This window comes from Paramisgurnus dabryanus, chromosome 21 (genome assembly GCF_030506205.2).
Source record: "Paramisgurnus dabryanus chromosome 21, PD_genome_1.1, whole genome shotgun sequence".
NCBI lineage: Eukaryota > Metazoa > Chordata > Actinopteri > Cypriniformes > Cobitidae > Paramisgurnus > Paramisgurnus dabryanus.
Genome location: NC_133357.1, coordinates 18,773,085 through 18,792,339, shown reverse-complemented (window position 1 = coordinate 18,792,339; position 19,255 = coordinate 18,773,085). Strand labels below are relative to the sequence as shown.

Here is a 19,255-nt window from a genome sequence, read left to right as displayed (position 1 = left end):
TATTATTATTATTATCTGCTATCACCTCACATAATAAACTATGCAGCCTATTGAATTTTGTGTCATTGTGGTACAAAGAAAGGCGTGGTATTAATGCGGAAGATTGTAGACTTCTGTCATTTCCCTGAAGCGCGTGCCTCGCGTCGCTTTCTTTACATCGGCATCCAGCAGAGCAGGTGTCTCCTCTCGGGAGCGCGCCGGCCAAGGGCGCAAATCTTTTCACATGGGGGAATGTTTGAGGACAGCATGCCCATGTCTAAAGGCATTATGGGACAGAATATACGGATCGTCGTCGGGGGACGAGGATGGAAACGTGGTGAAATCTGACCGTGGTTATACGGGAGAAGGTTACAACAATGCAATTGACGATGATCCGAAGGATTCCAATCGTTACTCACGACCGAATCACCCCGCTCTCCAGCCGCCTCGGAGGAACGACAATGCTTTATATACGGCTCTGTGGGACTTTGAGGCTCGAGATATAAACGAGATATCGTTTCAAACGGGTGATATCTTCCAAATTGTCGACAGTTCGAGTGAATGGTGGAGAGCGAGGAAAACAGACACGAACGGCTGTATTCTCGCCACCGGGTTCGTTCCGCACAATTACCTGGCGCGCGTGGAGTCTCTGGAGTCCCAGCCGTGAGTGCCACACAAACTTACTTTGAACTAACTTGCTTAAAAAGTTTATACTTATAAAAAAGTTAGTTTTCTATCTATCATTTGCCCAGACTGTTAAAGTTTCGGTGCCTGCTGACGTATTATTTGCTCCAACGGTGGTTTCATTATAGTAAAGGTATAGTACCTGTGCTTTAATTATGGTAATAAAGGAAGTAACAATGATTTTATTAAACTGTTGTAACCACGGCTTTACTACAGTAACCATAGGATAACTATGGTGTTTGTCTCAAAAAAGAATTACCACTTATTTACCATTGCCTCACCACATGTTAACCATTATATTTGTGAATAAACCACAGTAATACAAATAAATCTACAGAAAAACATGGTAACTGTGCTTTAAATAGAATAAAACCATAATAACTACACATTTATCTTAACAATACTTGGTACTACACTTTAATAAAACCATGTGTACTACAGTTTTACTACAATAGAACCACAAGTACTTTAACCATAATAAAATCTTTGGTACTATATTTCTGTAATAAAAGCATGGGTACTACACTTACCATAATCATATCTTAGGTAGGGGGAGCGGGGTAAGTCACACTGTTCATAACTCCAACACTAGAGGCTCTATCTCAAAAAACAAAAATGCCCACTTTGTGTGACAACTTCTATAGTTAACTTTGTGTTCACATGTGGTCAAGATCGCTCTAATCTGACGTTAGCACAATTTTCTTATTTTTTGGCTTAAAGTGCACCTATTTAATTGCTAAAAAACAACGCTATTTTGTGCATTTCGTATAATACAATGTGTTTGCGTGGTTTATGGTTCAAAAAACACATTATTTTCCACATACCGTACATTTTTGTAGCTCCAGATTTCACTCTCTTTCTGAAACGCATGGATTTGAAAAGCTCTGTGCCCCTAATTGGCCAGCTAATCTGTATGTTGTGATTGGCCTGAATACCTCTGACGTCAGCTGGAAATGTGACGCTCCTTACCATGTTTGAAAGATTTGGTTGCTAACAGAAGTTAACTTACAGGCTGTGAGTCCGTAGTATGATAATGTCAGTCAACAGTTTACTTCCTGGGATTGGTGATGTAGAAAAGACTTTTGATTATCATTAACATGTACTGACACACGCTTACACACTAAAGGAAATTTTAAAACGTGAATCAGACAATATGTGCTCTGTAAAAGGAAAAAATGTACACTTTATATTTATATTTTGCACAAAATAGAGGAGACAATAATGTGTCTTTTGATACTTTTGCTGCTTATTTTGCCAAAATAAGCACATATGTCACTATGTGGCAAGTTGTCTTAATGACATTGGGGCAAGTCGTCACATTTCTAAACCCTAGGGCAGGTGTCTGAAACTCTGCTCCTACACCTGTCTGTAATTATCAAGCAACCCTGAACACCTTGATTAGCTGTTCAGCTGTTAATAGGCTTTATGCCCAGCTGCACTACTTCCTGAACTTCAGCCAGCTCCTTGTTTCCTGTCCGCCATTATTGGACAAACTGATTAATCCAGGTGTGCCTGACCTCAGTAGTCACAAACAAACTGATTAATCCAGGTGTGCCTGACCTCAGTAGTCACAACAACAATAATCAGACACACCCGGATTAATCAGTTTGTCCAATAATGGCAGACAGGAAACAAGGAGCTGGCTGAAGTTCAGGAAGTAGTGCAGCTGGGCATAAAGCCTATTGAGGTCATAACATTCTAACCTTTCTTCGTTTCACACTGCGTGCGTTTGGCACAGCAATGCGAGGTTAACACCACAAAACAGGGCTAGCAGGGTTTCATAACCCTGGGTTAATTTCAAAGATAACCCTGCTTCTAAATTACAAGTGTGAAATACTTTTTTAAAGAGCAACTATCGTCCAATTCATGTTTTTAAATTTCCTTTGGTGTTTAAGTGTTTATTAGTACATGTTAACGATATGCAAACGTACAAACCCCAAAGTAAAAGATGACACGAGTTATCGTCTCCAACGTCATTTTTTTTCTTGGACTACAACAAACACACAGATTGTATGCAACAGTTTACTTTCTGGGCCTGTTGATGTGGACACAACAGTATCATAATTCCTTCCGCTTCAGACTCACAGCCTGTAAGTTAACTCCTGTCAGCATTGCATTGTGAGCGAAACTTTCAAACATGGTAAGGAGCGTCACATTTCCGGCTGACTTCAAAGGTATTCAGGCCAATCACAACGTACAGATTAGCTGGCCAATCAGGAACACGCTTTTCAGATTGATGAGTTTTGTACAAAATTAGCGCTTTTGAGGAAGGAATGAAATCATGAGTACAACACGAGGGGCAACATTCCAATCTCTCTGATGAAGCCAATACGGAATTGACTTAAACTGCAATTCATCGACTGACCGCTAGAGGCTGACTCCAAAAGGGAGTTAATTCACATAGACCTCCATGTTAAAATGCTCAACTTCAGAGCAGAAAAATAATATGCTTACAGCCTGTTGCAAAAAGTGTTTATGGTCTGTATAACTAATTTCACCCTTCATGACAACTGTGAGGGGGTGAATTTTTTTAACTCATCAGTTTAAATTATATTAAGCCTTAAAGTTCTGCATAATTAAGGGCGTGGCCACGTGATTGACGGGTGAACTGCCACTGCTGTCACTAGAGTCGAGCTAGACGGGCATTGAGTTCAGCGACCAGACACCTCAGCTCTACCCACATCTCACCTTTTTACCCATTTCCCGTTATGCGCGAGTGATTCGCAGTGACGCGTGGCCAAGATGGTGACAGCAGGCATCGCCTACTTGAAACTTTAAAAAAGCTCTTCACCAACCTATGGGTGATGTCACGGACACTACGTCCATATTTTTTTTACAATATATGGTATTATAAAACCACAGATACTACACTTTTACTATAACAATATCATGATTACAATTATAAAACAATAGTTACTACACTTTTACCACAATAAAACCAAGGTATATTTTGTAAAGGCTGCTGTTCCTTCTCTGTTTGGTTCAGTGTATGCTTTAAATGTCATTACAGTTTCATTTTATGAGATTAAGCCACACAACAAACACACATAATCAGTATCTCTTGTATTACTGTAAGTGTGCATGGACGAGTGTTGGCTAAAGTAGCGATTGCTTCACAGGTTCCTGTAAATGTGACTGTATTATTTCCTCAGTAACCTTCTCCTGCACTGTATTGATTATTAGTGGATTTATAAATGAAATGCTTAAATTTCTTGTGATGAATTGCACACCAGACCCTTGTTTTTCATTCCCCCTTAGGTGGTTCTTTGGAAAGATGAGCCGAGTTGAGGCTTCAGGTCACCTTATGTCACCTGCAAATCACGATGGCTCCTTTATTGTTCGAATCAGTCAGTCTGAGTGCGTGGGTCATGTGATCTCAGGTTTGTATTGATGCTGAAGTTGTAGAATTGTATTTAAAATTGTAATCTCAAACTGTTGGCCTTTTCCTAATCCTGCACCTTCTCTGACAGTAAAGGCACATAACCAACCAAAACACTTTAAGATCTACCAGACGGGTGATCATTTCTTTGTGGATCAGCTTCTAAAATTTTCCAGCGTGATAGAGTTGGTTGAATACTATCAAAGTCACCCATTGGCCACTGTGGGTCAACTCAAACGCCCGTGTGTTAGGGTAAGACAAAGTCTGACTTGTCCACATTGCACGCTTTTTTGTTCTGTTTGTGCTCAATCTGCTCTCCGTGTGGTCATCTTTGTCTTTGCCTCCTGCCCTCTTTCCGTTCTGTAATCTGAGGAAGTGGTTAAGAGAGTTGCTTCATATTTTTGAGAACATCAGTCAGATTTTGAAATTGCCCACTATTTGCACTTTGTGTATTAATTCATCAGCAAACAAACAATCTATATTTAATACACAGCAAATGCAAAAATATTTACATCACTTCCTGTCACTTCTCACTCTAGAAAAAACCTCAACCACAGGATTTATCACATTCAACAGTGGATGAGTGGGAGTTGCCAAAGGAGGAGTTTACCATCGAAGAGGAGCTTGGCAGGGGCCACTTTGCTGATGTTTACAGGGGCAAATGGAAAAATCAAATTCATGTGGCCATCAAAATCCTCAAGAACAATGGTGAGCTGAAACTAGCTGAGTTTTTTCGTACGTCACACTGATGTCACATAACATAAGGTAATGAGAATAGTTTCACACACTGAAAACATCGAAAGCATCATAGATTCACGTCACTAGTCAAATACTACTATACATAACCACAAAGCAAACTGAACGTAATAAACTAAGATAGATATGACCCACCCTGTCTTTAATATGTTAAACATGCATAATCATTTGTAAATAAATTGTCATATATGTTATTACTTATGCATATTTATATTGCATTTATTATTAATATGAATTATTACATGGCTCATCGAAATGCTTGATTCTGATTGGCCAGTTGCGACATTTGCAGGTTTGATATTCCCAGATAGCAATTGCTCAAAAGTAACACACGGTAACCCGGATGCAGCAAATCATTTTGACATGTACAGTTTAATATTAAACAAAAATTGAATATAAATGTCTTTTAATAACATATACAGGGCTTGAAGTGAGTCGGTACTCATTCTCTATTTTAAAGGTCGCCTATGGTCCGATTCACGATTTTACGTTTCCTTTAGTGTGTAAGTGTCAGGCCCGGATTAACACAGTGTAGTGCCCCCCACACACAGCTTAAAGTCGCAATGAAATTGAAATGAAAAACTATATATATATTTTTTTTAATATTGTGGTATTATTAACAAATGACTTATCTGTGAGCTTCATTATTTAAAAAAAAATTGTGTGTGTTCATAATCTTTAATCAAAAATGAAAATCTCCTCCCCTCCTCAAAACGATCTCTCTTCACTTCCGGTCACAAGTATGGCAGGTGGGCGGGGTCCGTGAGAAGATCGCAGCGATTAGCAATTAGCAACACGACCCAACTTCAAACGATCCAATCAGATCTTGATGGACAAATTCAAATCCAGCCCTGCCTTATTTAATCTCAAAAGCCGTTTCATTCGGATATACGTCACCACGGGGAAAATAAGGCAATCGCTACTTCCGTTTCATGGCGACTTTAAGGGAGCACTCACATTATCCAAACCAAACCATGCCCCAGTGCGATTGTCACCTCTCCCTACTCCCCCAGGTGCACGCACTCACACTGTACTTTTATGGATCTAAGCCCAGGCGCGCTTTCATCATTAAGATGTAATTGTTTTGAAAAAAGCCGGAAGTAAAGCGCTCTCTTAACACTGGAACCCATCGTAATGATAAGTCTGTGTCTTTTATTCGGAGTCGTTTGGTGCGTGATTACAGACAGCCCTCTCACATGTCATCAAATTGCTTTGTTGATCTGTCACATGTGCAGCTCACACATTTACTTAACCCTGCTGTGCGCATCAAAAGGTTTTTACGGAGGCAGATGAAGGTGAGTGGTCATGCAATTGACTTCTTCTCCTTTTGAATTGCGCTCAGGCGCGTTTGCGCTCATACCATAGCCTTCCGTGCCTGAGCCCAGGTGAACCGCGCTCCAGCCCACTTCTGAATCCCGGCTGGGGGCACGATGAGCCAATCACTAGATCACACTAGTCAAACTAACCAGGCTTACGGGGTTAAACGCGCCCGAGCACGGTTTGGTTTGGATAGTGTGAATACACCCTTATGCCGAGTTCAGACTGCAAGATGGATTGGCGACAGGGGGTTTGATACTGCATGACTTTACCGTAGGAAGAATCGCCGACAACTTTGTCCCGGTCCACAAATTATGTCTCACAACCAAACGAAGTGACGCGAAGGAAAGAACGTGATGTCACGCGTCCAAGACCGGAGTTCTCACGTGAGACTGTGGGATAATTATTAAAAATGGTAGCCTGCAAGAAGCTTACCATACAAATTGCATGTGTGCTCATTTGCAGCAGAAAGAAGAATAAATAAAGATTATGAAGAAGGAAATGTTTGGAGAGACTCCTCTTCGAACTTCTAACTGTCCTGTATGTTGCTCTCTCATTGGTTGTAGTTCATCGCTGATGTTATTTTCAGTTAAAACACATTTCACACGGCATGCCTTTGAATTGCCGACAGGTCAATTAGCATGCCAAATATCTCACAGGTGTCGCCGCCTTATCGGCAATTCTCTCAGATCACATCCTTGATAATTCACACTGTGTGATTGTCACTCGCGTGCACGAGCATCGATTTGCCTGTGATTTCGGGCATTTGTCTGCGATTTCTCAAAACCTGTCAGCAAGTCAAAATCAGGGTTAAAATCGTGCAGTCTGAACTCGGCATTAGGGTGTACTCACACTAAATCAGCCTGCAATGCAATTATTTACATTTTCCCAAATTAACTGCATTAGTGAAAAATACTTAACTCTTTCACCGCCAGCGTTTTTAAAAAAAGTTGCCAGCCTGCGCCAGCGTTTTTCATGATTTTCACCAAAGTTTAATGCCTTCCAGAAAATGTTCTTCTTTAAATAAATAAACATACAATATACCAAATGAAAGAACAGACCCTCTGCTTTCAAACAAAAAAAACCGTTTCATCCTACCTTTAGTGGTTCTTTTGCAATCAGCTTTTGAATATGGGTAGGTTTTTGCAAAAACACCATATTTTGAGCAAAAAGCAAAAATAATTCAATTTTTGTGACTGACTTTTCATAGAGATCCCATCCAGAGCGATCTTTAAAACAGACACGGACATGCAGCAGCTTGCCATAGGGCAATACTTCCGGTTTTAAAAAGTTGCGGTGGATAATAGCGGTATTGCGGAAAGTCGGAAAATCTCGTCATTGGCGGGGAAGCGTTTTCTCTTAATTGACGAGATATCTCGTCAATGGCGGGGAAAGAGTTAATAGAGTTAACTTTATGCAGTTGCTGCATGTGGCATTATACACAATTGATGAAACTTTCAGAATAGGAAGTTATGAGGATTCACACATAAGCCCCATGACTAATTTTAGGCATAAGATACATACATATACAATAAGTTATATTCAGATAGAATATTTTAATGAGATGAGTGGCAGTGCAATATACATACTTGTGTCCTTTAAACGCTTCTCATCTTCTATCCAATTTTCCTTAACTGGGCACTGATGTAGACCTTTATTCTCATCTATAATGTTTTTGGTGTTAATGTCAGCTTAAGTTCTCCCACTATATTTATCTCTTATCTCTGCAATGTCTAATTTTAAACTTGCACGGGCGTGTCTTCTCGCGATTCTAAGTGAGATGTGTTGACCTTATCCGGGTTGCGTAGACCCATCTGTTACGGTATAAATTCAACTGAGCGCATGGTGACATTAAACAATGGATGCATCATGCAAACGTGCGGCTAAAACCCGATCACATATTCCGTATTTTTGTCATGGGTTCCCGCAAATGCGCGAGTACTTGAAAATAAAAACATTTTGGTCACAGTATGGAGCCCTTGGGGCTTCTCACATGTTTCCGGTGTTCTGTCGAAGTCAGAATGTTTACCTTTAGTGTAGTGTTTATTCTGGCGTTTTCATCACGTTATGTTTATAATTTATTTGGAAAAATTAAAGATTAGAAGCCACAATATCATTATACCATTTATTAAATATTTCATATTTTTTCTGTTTTCTATTATTTCTTTTAACCTTATATCTTATAGCCTATGTCTTCTTCCTTATTGTCCCTACTGTTTGTTCTAAAATTATTATGTTTACATACTAAATAAATTTATAAATATAGTACACACACACACACACGGGTGATTCTCGCGAAATTAGACTTATGAGGTGTCATGAAACATTTTGATAAAAAAAGTAAATGCAAAGTAAGAGTATCAAAATAAGAAGCATACAGTTACAAACATCTCTTCATGTACTATTTTGCACATGATTTCAAAATGACATCATACAAACCAATTTTGTTGTTTTTTCCACATTTAAGGGGAAAATTTTCATTACCGCAACGTGTCCATGATTGGATTTGGGTTCTTTGACATGGAAATATTTAAAATTAAAAAATCTAAAAAATAAAAGCTTCAGTGCATGTAATACTATAAACATTTACAGTAAAGAAACATGTGGTATTTGGGGATCATTGGTAAATGGAGAGACAATAATAAGGAATATAAATGTGTCCAAGACCAATTTTCTCATCCTCCACAACAATTTTCAATCATTTTTACGCCCTCAAGTAACTAACATTTTCAAAACAAAAATTGTTGGAAGGGACATAATTAGCTGTGACACTCAAGATGACTTCCAGGTAAGCAGTTCTTATTTTTTCTCTCCAGATAAAAGTTAAAATTTTGTTTGTCATAGTACCTAGACAACGTTTTAGTTCTCATTACCGAAACATGAGTTTGTAAATGCATCTATTTAATGTAATATCATGTTGCTGTTATGATATTTTTTTTTATAATGATAATCTAAAAAATGTAAATAATTCTATAGGAAATATGTTTTAAATCCTCTAAAAATAATGGTTATAGTAAGTTCAGATCTTAATCTTATATGTGCAAAAAAAAAATGGCTTCAAGGGCTTTTTAAAAAAATCTGATGTTGGACACCTTCTAAATCTGGATTTCGTGAGAATCATCCACACACACAAACGATGTGAAGTGTTATAAATATATAAATAGGCCTTTGCATAATAATTTGTTATTTATAGTTAATTATAGTTTTATAATAGTTTTAGAACAAACATGAAGGCTATAAATTTAAGGAAGATGTAATAGAAAATAGGGCAATTATGAAATATTAAATAAATTGTTTTATATAGAATACATGATAGTATTGCTTTTTATGTGTACTTTAGCGATTCATATTTAATTTACCAATAAATAACAATACATATAACTTACATTCCAGCACACATCTCAGTAGCCTAGCCATTTAATCTTTAATCTATTTTTTAAAAAAAAGTAACGTGATGAAGTACAATAAGCATCAAAGGGGGAACAGACTTCGACAGAACACCGATACTGTCCTTCTCCGAGTCGAAGTGTCAGCGAATGGGGGATTAATAGTAATAACATCACATAACAGGAAGGGGGCACTTAGTGAATTATCTGAAATCATGTGAATCACGCAAATAATAGCCATCTATAGAAAGGATATGCGAGTCAGATCTTCACCCAGATAATGTAAAAACTGCCTGTGAGCAAACCTGCACCTGTGCTATAGCTGCAGCACAAGCAACGCTACCTCAGACATTGATGTTAACGATAACGTGACCACGAGTGTCTACCACGTGACCCTAATGCCTTCATGAGCCTGTAGTGATGGGGAAGAGACCGCCTATGCTGAGTCCGAGTCAAGACCGAGTCTTTGAGGAAGCAAGTCGAGACCAAGACCATAAAACATGTCAGTTTTCATATTCATGATTTAATATCACCCCAGTTAATAATCAATTAGACCTACAGACAGAGGCGTCATGCCCATTCAAACTAATGGGGCACGTGCCCCCTTGGTTTTTTTGAGCCAATGGATTTTGCATCCAACCTCAAAATTAAATAAGCGTCCATTAATCTGTTATTTGACTTTTAATCTGTTTAATATGCACAATATTATACATTCTGTGCTGCATCCTTGTCACTTTTCGGAGATTTTCCGATAGTGTTTTGATCATGTTACATTACTTTTATTCTGGCGGCATCTGGCGCCGCAGTCAGCGCAGTCGCAGACGTCCTCAGCGTCTGGGCGCACTCACGAGCTCTCTGCTGTTGCTGGCTTGCTGCTGCATTTGGCAATTCCTCTGAGGAATTAAAACGTGTTAGAAACGCTCACAACATTTCCAAACCCCAGTACGGTAATGTGCAGTTAACCTCATCTGTGTAGAAAATGTATGGTTTTAAATGTGACCGTCTCAACGTTATATTAGTAGAGATTCATCTTCTTGGCACAACGCCAAAGTTCACAAGGGCGCGGAATCTCACATGCTCACATATGAGTTCAAATTTAATGCTAAAATCCGTTCCTCTAATAATTTTATCTAAACATATTTTTTTTAATCATTATTGAACATTAAAATCAATCACGTGGCTATAGCTTAATGTCATTTTCGTTGTTTATATACTTTATGGATTTAAAATTACATTAATTTTATATGATAATGCAGTTGTTGTGCAAAATGCATTAATGACACAATTAAACAAGCCATTAAGACTTAAATAAATAAAACATGCCGTTTCAGATGTAAATATGATGCAAATGTGTCATTATTCCGATTGAATCGTATTTGATATTAAAGTTAGTCATCACTCTTATTTTGGAGGTTTTTGCATGAAAGCAGGGGTTTTCAGATTGTTAGAAATGTAAGTGCCATGGAAAAGACTGAAAGCTCTATAATATTTCGTTTGATGTCTGTGTATGCACACATTTCTGTGAGCTTTTGACACTGTGCCCCCTTAAAAAAAATTGGTGCATGACGCCCCTGCCTACAGACTAAGCTAGATTGGGAATTGTTTAGAGGAGCAGTCTTAACGTCTTGATATGGACTATGCTTTTACTATCATTAAAAAAATCCCTACCACATGCATTATCTCTGCCTATTTTTCTAGAGATAAATAAACGGCTCTGATGGCAGTATCTTTGCATTGCACCATGGGATGTCATTTTCAAATAATGCCCCTCAACATTATTGTTGTTATTAAAATGCGTTGGTCTTGAGGACTCAGTCTGAAATTACGAGTACTTCTCCTCCCACTGTGGTCCGAGACCGAGTCTTTGTAGGAACAATTCTGAGACGAGTCCGAGAAAGCAGAAATTGGTCTCGAGACCGACTCGAGTACTACATCACTATGAGCCTGTTTCATACAATTTAGAAAAGAATTTAGTTTTTTATCCTTTATCTTTCAGTAATGATTATATTTCAGTGTAATAGATTGCAAGTGAAATAATTTACAATTAAATGTGATAAATGTATCCTTAACTGCTAAGTAATCTTCTACTTCTGACGCGCACACACACGCACGTTGTGCTAGCATTAGCAATATTTAAGCTGCACAAGACAGGACCAGAACTTTTGTTTCCCCACTTCAAGCACTGAACATATATGACAATATATTTACAAATGATTAAACCAAATAGTGTGTTCGTGACATTAAAATGACTTATCTCAAAACCAAAAAATGAACAGGTTTTCCTCACGGAAGGTCTGCATTCATTAAAAATGAGCAAATAAAATATTTTAAATCAATATTTAATATTCCTTACCTTACTTATGAGGTAAATAGCCATGTAATAAGCTGGATAATGTTCAGGCAGCTGGTTGTTATCACAAAATAAAGCCCTTCAGTGTGATACAAGACTGATCAGAGTGTCTGGGCTTATTTCTGCAATGACAACCGGCTGCCTGAACATTATCCCTTAAGTATTAAACTGCACCTGCCAAGATGACTCGGAGTACTTGGATGAGAGACATGTTATTAGTTTTAAGCGTTTGTTATCTGGGAATAACAAACTTTGGAATGTTGGCACTGACCAATCAGAATCCAGCATTTCAGAGTGCAGTGTAATAACAATAATTAACTACATTAGTTAAAGTGAAAAAAGTTAAAAGTTAAAGTGACATAGTGAACACACGCACTCCATAAACACACGGAGCAATAGACAGTTATCACTCCAGTACCCAGGGAGCAACTGGACGAAGGTTGCCTTGGTCAAGGAGACCTCTGACGCTACTTGCAATTGGTTAACAAGCCCAACTCTATAACCATAAGAACATGACTGCCCCACAGTTAGTTGAAACGAACTAACAATGTACTATATATTTATACCGCATATTAATGATGTATATTGTTCATGTTAGCTAATGCATTAAAGGGGACAAAGACCTTGTCTTTGTTGAATAATGGTAGTCTACCCGCATTCACAAACATACAAAAAGTGCTAAACATCCTAAACATCTGAGTCTCATAGAAATTCCTCTTTTAGAAATGTCAGCCAGAAAACGGCCCAATCTGAAAAACTGATGCTTATGACATCACAGGCATCTAACTGCCCCTCCACTTTAAAATAATTGGCTACATTTTTAGAGTGGCAGCAAAGTCAGCCAATCAGTAATGAGATTGCAAGTTAAGCCAGTAGGGGGAGCCAAATAGGTGCAAAACCACTTGTTTAAAATCCCCCACCCTAATAGAGCTATCTAAGAGAGGTTTTTAGGAAGCTTCTAAGGCATTACAGACCCAAACAAAAACATTTTTGTCTACATGTCACATCACAGAACAAGGATAAATACTCCGTTCAATCATTCTATGTCACCTTTAACTAATGTGTATGATACCTTATTATAAAGTGTTACCATTTACATTTCTGTAACATTTTAAACTTTTGGCAAATGCAGATTTATTATGTTGAGAATCAAACTCATGCACTTTGTGTTGTTTGCACAACACTTGATCATTTTTCAGTTTAGCTACAGCAGCAGTGTTGTAACAGTAAAGAAATATTGTGTTTAAAAGAAAATTGTTTTTTAATTTATATCCGATCTTTATAAATTTAACACAGTACCGGTAATACCATGATAAATAAAAATAACTCAAAGAATTTTCAGATTCCCTCGTAAAGTAGTTTTGATGCATTCAATACTGCAAAGAATGAAAAACATAGCTGTCAGTAAATCTATACTGTCAGGTTATTGTATCCATACAGGATGTACAGTAGACATTCAAGAAACTCCACACCGGCAGATTTGTTAAACAGGTCAAAAATCTTCAAAAGCCACACACAATATTCCAGACAGAAGCCCTGGGAACTTCAGCTTTGGTCAGTTTCAGAGCTGAAAAATTCACCCCAGGACATTACTAAACAACAACATGGTCGGGCAGTTTTGTGTTGTTATGGGCACAAATCAAGTGCTTCATTCCAGAGAAAATGTATTCGAGTATTGCAGGCACCACCTGTTCTGCTTACAGCCTCTGGGCATGAATATCTTACAATTCATACAACCAACCAGTTTGTATTGTACACAGCAGCACACACTTCTGGCAGCTGCCAATGTACAGTGATCTCAAGCAGAACAAATGTGGGTCACACAAGATGACAATGACCCCAAAGACACTACACTGGTAAATCTACAACTAAACAGTTGAAGCAGAAAGAAAAATAGCATTGTACACTCAAACAATAAGTGATGGGTTATTTTTAACCCAGCCCTTGGTCAAAAAGGGATAAACCCAATCGTTGGGTTAAATTAACCCACTCTCAAAATAAAAGCACATGAAGGTACCAAAGCTGTCACTGGGGTGGTACCTTTTCAAAAAGTACACTGTTGTACCTAAAAGGTACATACTGATTCCTCAAAGGTATATCTGTCCCAGCAGTTCAAATGTTTTACTATATTACTGTATTTCTTACTATGACTGAAATATTTTGTGTTTGGATCAGCCAGGTGAAAGTAACAAACATTGTGTTACAGGTGATTGTGGATGTTTGCCAACTTTTTATAGTGTAACTTAGTGAATGATTCTTGCATATTACAGTTTTGTGCTGTGCTTGGCCAACATTGTTCTTATTGTTTTTATTTCATTGCTGTATTGCATTGAACTTTGATTCTTCATATAAATAATATTATACTGGGAGCCATTCCTGTAACACAAATGTAGTATTGCATTAAAAGGTTATGAGGTTAAATGCCAAGAAATGCACCAATAAAAATGCGTAGCTTGATAGTAATGCAAGTCAATTTGGATTAAAGATCTGCCAAATGCAAATATGTGAATACAATTGGCCACAGTACAAGGCTGATTGTCAATCTGATTATACGACACCCTCGCCTGCCTATAATAAAACATTTAACTGATATATAAACATTTGTTCCTGTACAACTCTATCCAACACAGATTTCCTCAAGCAGAAGGAGTTTCAGATGGAGGTGCAGATTATGAAGCGATTGCGTCACAGACATCTCCTCGCTCTCTTCGCCATCTGCACGTCCTCCACCCCTTATTACATCATCACAGAGCTCATGGAGAAGGGGAACCTGTTGGAATTCCTCAGAGGTCAGTCACTGCCCCCATTATTTTTATTTAAAGCCACAATATGTAAGATTTTTGTAATAAAAATCTAAAAAACACTTGCACAGTGTAATATTGTGTACTTACATTGTGTACAAAACAACATCTCCCATCATTTTTCTCCTTTATAAAGCTATTAAGTATTCCCTTTGTTATTGTGTAATAGCGACCTCTAGTTGTAAAAAGCTACATATTGTGGCTTTAAGGTAATATTATATCAACTCTCTCACCTTGTAAAGTTCATCCGTGCTCTTTCTGCATCTCATTTTCAGGTAAAGAGGGTGGGGCATTAGATGTAGTTTCTCTGTTGGATATGGCGGGTCAGGTAGCAGACGGGATGGCATATTTAGAAGCCAATAACAGTATTCACAGAGATCTTGCTGCAAGAAATGTTCTCGTTGGAGATGGATATATCTGCAAAGTAGCTGATTTCGGCCTGGCTCGGGTCATTAAGGTGAGGTGATATAAGGCATGGTGACTTCATAACCCAGTTTTATTGTCTCTGTGTCCTTTCCTTTCAACATTTCCACTTATTTTATATATAATATTTAGTTAAATATTTAAACATACAAATATATCAAATGAAAGAACACAACCTCTACTTTCAAACAAACAAAAGGAAAAAAAAGTAAGTCTGTATATGGTTAAATGACTCATTACTGGATGAATGAAGACTCTCTTGCCCGCCCCTACGCCTGTAGGAAAAATACCCCACTTGAAAGATCGCTGTATCCGGCCCGCCATCCTTCAGTTTAGCAAAGTCTCAGATATGGCGAGAAGCAGAATCACTTTACGGCAAACAACACAGAGGCAGGCGAACGAAACACGGCTAGCGATTGTTGCAAATGGCAGAGCCGGGGAAGAAGCAGCGAAAACCCTTGACGGAAGATTCCAAGAAAAGAGCTTCGGACCTAATACAGTATATTAGGGTGACCATACGTGCCATTCTTCCCAGACGCGTCCTGGCCCGGATTTCGGGTGCGTCTTCCGGAAGTCATATTTGTCGACTGCATACATCATAGAGGATTATTATTATTATTATTATTATTATTATTATTACAGAATAGCAACCGTTACATTTTAAAGTCGCCATGAAACGGAAGTATAAATTGCTTAATTTCTCCCGTGGTGACGTGTATACGAGTAAAACTGGCCTCTGAAATGAAATAAGGCAAGGCTAGATTTGTATTTGTCCATCGAGATCTGATTGGATCATTTGAAGTTGGGTCGTGTTGCTAATTGCTAAGCGCAGCGATATTATCCCGGACCCCGCCCACCTGCCGTACATTATGACCGGAAGTAAAGATAGATCATTTTTAGGAGGGGAGGAGATTTGCATTTTTGATTAAAGATTATGAGGGAACATGAATTTTTCATTAATGAAGCTCACAGATAAATCATTTGTAAAAAATACCACAATATTACAAAACAAATTACAGTTTTTTATTTTAATTTCATTGAGACTTTAAGGTAAAAATGAAACTACGATTGCGTATACGGTCAGGAAGACGCACCGAAATCCTGGCCAGGACGCGTCCGGGAAGAATGGCATGTATGGTCACCCTTATTATATATATATATATATATATATAATAGATAGATAGATAGATAGATAGATAGATAGATAGATAGATAGATAGATAGATAGATAGATAGATAGATAGATAGATAGATAGATATAGAAGGATAATATTTGTCTAAAGTTATATTAGTAAGGTCTATAAGTTCATCTGGTCGAATGACATTTTCTTTTTGCTTGTCTATATTTATTTATTTATTTAATTATTTATTTATAATTATATTATTCTCATCATGCCCACTCTCCCAAAAAAACTAAACACGAAAGCAGTAGTTTGCCTCGTTCAGATCGGTCGTTCACTGTAAAAATACTATTACGGTATGCATGACAATAAAAAAAATCAGTTTGCAAGGAAATATTACTTACCTCGATAGACATAACTGGATTGGAAATAGCCGGTTCCTCTGCTCAGATGGGTTGACAGCTGATAAGCTGGGTTGCGAGGGGGAGGGACAACAGTTCGTTTTTACGACAGTGTGTTTGAAAGCATTTACTTCCAGACACTAGGGGGAGCTTGTAGAGAAATAACACTCAGACTTGCCTGGTGTCCCTTTAAATATGGGTAGTTTCTTCAAAAATACCAAGTTTTGAGCAAAAAGCTGAAATAATTGCATTTTTGTAAACGAATTTTGTTAGAGATCAGATTATCAAAACATACACCCAGTCTAAAATTTGTGAAATTCGTTTTTATCTAGTAGATAATAGCGGATTTACAAATTAATGTAAAAACTTGTCAGGAAAGCATCATTGGCAAGAAAATCTTCTCTCTTAATTGACAAGATAACTCATCAATGGCGGGGAAAGGGTTAAGAGTATATCTTGGGTGCTGAAGTCTGTTCAGCATCAGTCATACACTGTAAAGAAATGCAGCACGAACTTAAAACATCTTAAAAGCTGACATAACTTATACATTCAAGTTGAAATTGTTTAAGTTAAAGTAACATTAAAGTATGTGTTGATTTGACAAAAATGCTGCATAGTCTTAAACTCTGATAATACACTGTAAAAAATAAGTCAGTACGGTTAAGGTGTCTAGGAATGGCCTTCATTTGTTTTTGTCTGAACAATAAATGTTCATTTGAATTAGACATTGTAAACATTAGTGTAGCCACACATTAAAAAATACATTGATTATAGATTAACTTTACAAATTTTAATAATCTATGTCTTTATTTATGTCTAGGAGCCTTTTTATATATCCGATGAAAGGACAATACCATACAAGTGGACAGCACCTGAAGCCATCAGTCACGGACGTTTCTCTAACAAATCTGACGTCTGGTCGTTTGGGATTCTCCTATATGAGATTCTCACTTATGGCGGGGTGCCTTATCCAGGTAATAAATTTGATGTTTTTTTATCTTTGTATCATTTTTATGTCACTGTTTAATGTACAGTGTTAAAGAAATGTATTAGACCATGATCGCCACCCAATAAAATTTTTGTGCCAAAGCTGCCTTAAACTTGGTGATTACCAAAATGATTTTTATGTTTCTGTAATGCACTGTAAAAAAATATTTGCACTTTGCATTTTTAAGTATAACTTGGATTTACAAGACATTTCAACTTTTATTTTTTTTAATAAAAGCTAAGCTAAGTCAACTTTATTTTATAAGTTACAGCAACTCATCACTAGTCAAGATATAAAGTGAAAGTTGAAATGACTTCCAAATTGATTACCGTATACTTGAAAAAAAGAAAATGTACAGTGTGGTTAATCCAGCAGTATGAGTAATCTCTTTAGTCACTGTAGTATAACTATTGCTAAAATATAATTATTGTATTCAATTTTACATTTCACACTCCTGTTTAAAATTATAAAACTTCAAGAAAATGTATTATATTGATTTGTTTATTGTCTAGGTTATTCAGCAAATGAGGTGTACGCACAAGTCACAGAACACAACTACAGATTACCTGCCCCATCCAAATGTCCAGGGTTTGTGCATGACATCATGCTGTCCTGCTGGAGTGCACGGCCAGAGGACCGTCCTGATTTTAAAGACCTGAGACTCAAACTTGAAAACGTCAGCAGCTACAATGACTTGGAATGATTCTGCTGAAAGATATCTGAGGTCTGAGAAAGTGAAACGAGACTGACCGCAAAACAGTTCTTAAGGATGGATGCTACATTACTGGATATGTACAATAGTCCGGTGTGTTTCATTACACCAGTTGGGAACATGCACATATTAAGCACTTTTTAGCTGCTCTCAGGGGATCATTTATTTTTGTTTGGAGTTTTCTCTATGGGCTAAATTCACTGAGACATATGGTGTTATTTTTATAATCCTGCTGTTGTCAGGTAATAGTAGATTGCACTGATTAGAAAACAATGCCTCAAGTTACAAGTCTTATGAGAAATCAAATATTAATTCAAGGAAGTCTTTTTTTATTCATCTATAAGGAAAAAGATTGTTATATTTTTTGTAATAAATTGACATTATTCCAATGCAGTTAAAGGTATAAACTTTTAAAAGTACATTATGATCAAAAGCAGATGGATATGTGAATATGCATCAAAGAATCATGATGCAAACTACTACACTCCTAAGAAATGAAGGTGCTAAAAAGGGTGTTAAAGGTTGTTTATGAAACCATACAGCCTGGCATTTCGCAAACCTTTATTTTTTTAAGAGTGTGTATTAAACATGATGTTGTATTTTCTGTATATTATACTGTATTTTCTGTACTGTATTGATCAGTGATCTTCAGTGTTGTGTATTGATATTCAGGTAAGCAATTTACCAAATTCCTCATAAGGGTAATCTTACTTAACAATTAAACTCAAAGAATACACATATCAGATCACACATTTATTTCCTTTTAAGTGACCTATTTGACCTGTTTGTTTCTATATATCTTCAACTTTATAGGGGTAGTTCAACCTAAAAATGTCATTACAAACCTGTATACATTTCTTTGTTCTGATGAGCACAAAGGAAGATATTTTGAGAAATGTTTGTTACCAAACCGTTCGTGGATCCCATTTACATCCATAGTATTCTTTTTTCCTACTAT

At 37.3% G+C, this 19,255-nt stretch overlaps 1 protein-coding gene across 1 annotated transcript; it reads left to right on the top strand.

Moving 5' to 3' along the window:
• The first annotated feature begins 134 nt into the window (after window positions 1-134).
• On the top strand, window positions 135-19,023 carry ptk6b (PTK6 protein tyrosine kinase 6b). Its single transcript, XM_065286125.2, has 8 exons — window positions 135-642; window positions 3,922-4,043; window positions 4,134-4,294; window positions 4,582-4,750; window positions 14,482-14,640; window positions 14,928-15,109; window positions 17,418-17,571; window positions 18,098-19,023. The coding sequence occupies exons 1-8, from the start codon at window positions 224-226 to the stop codon at window positions 18,286-18,288; spliced, it is 1,557 nt and encodes a 518-aa protein (XP_065142197.1). The 5' UTR covers window positions 135-223; the 3' UTR covers window positions 18,289-19,023.
• Window positions 19,024-19,255: the final 232 nt, after the last annotated feature.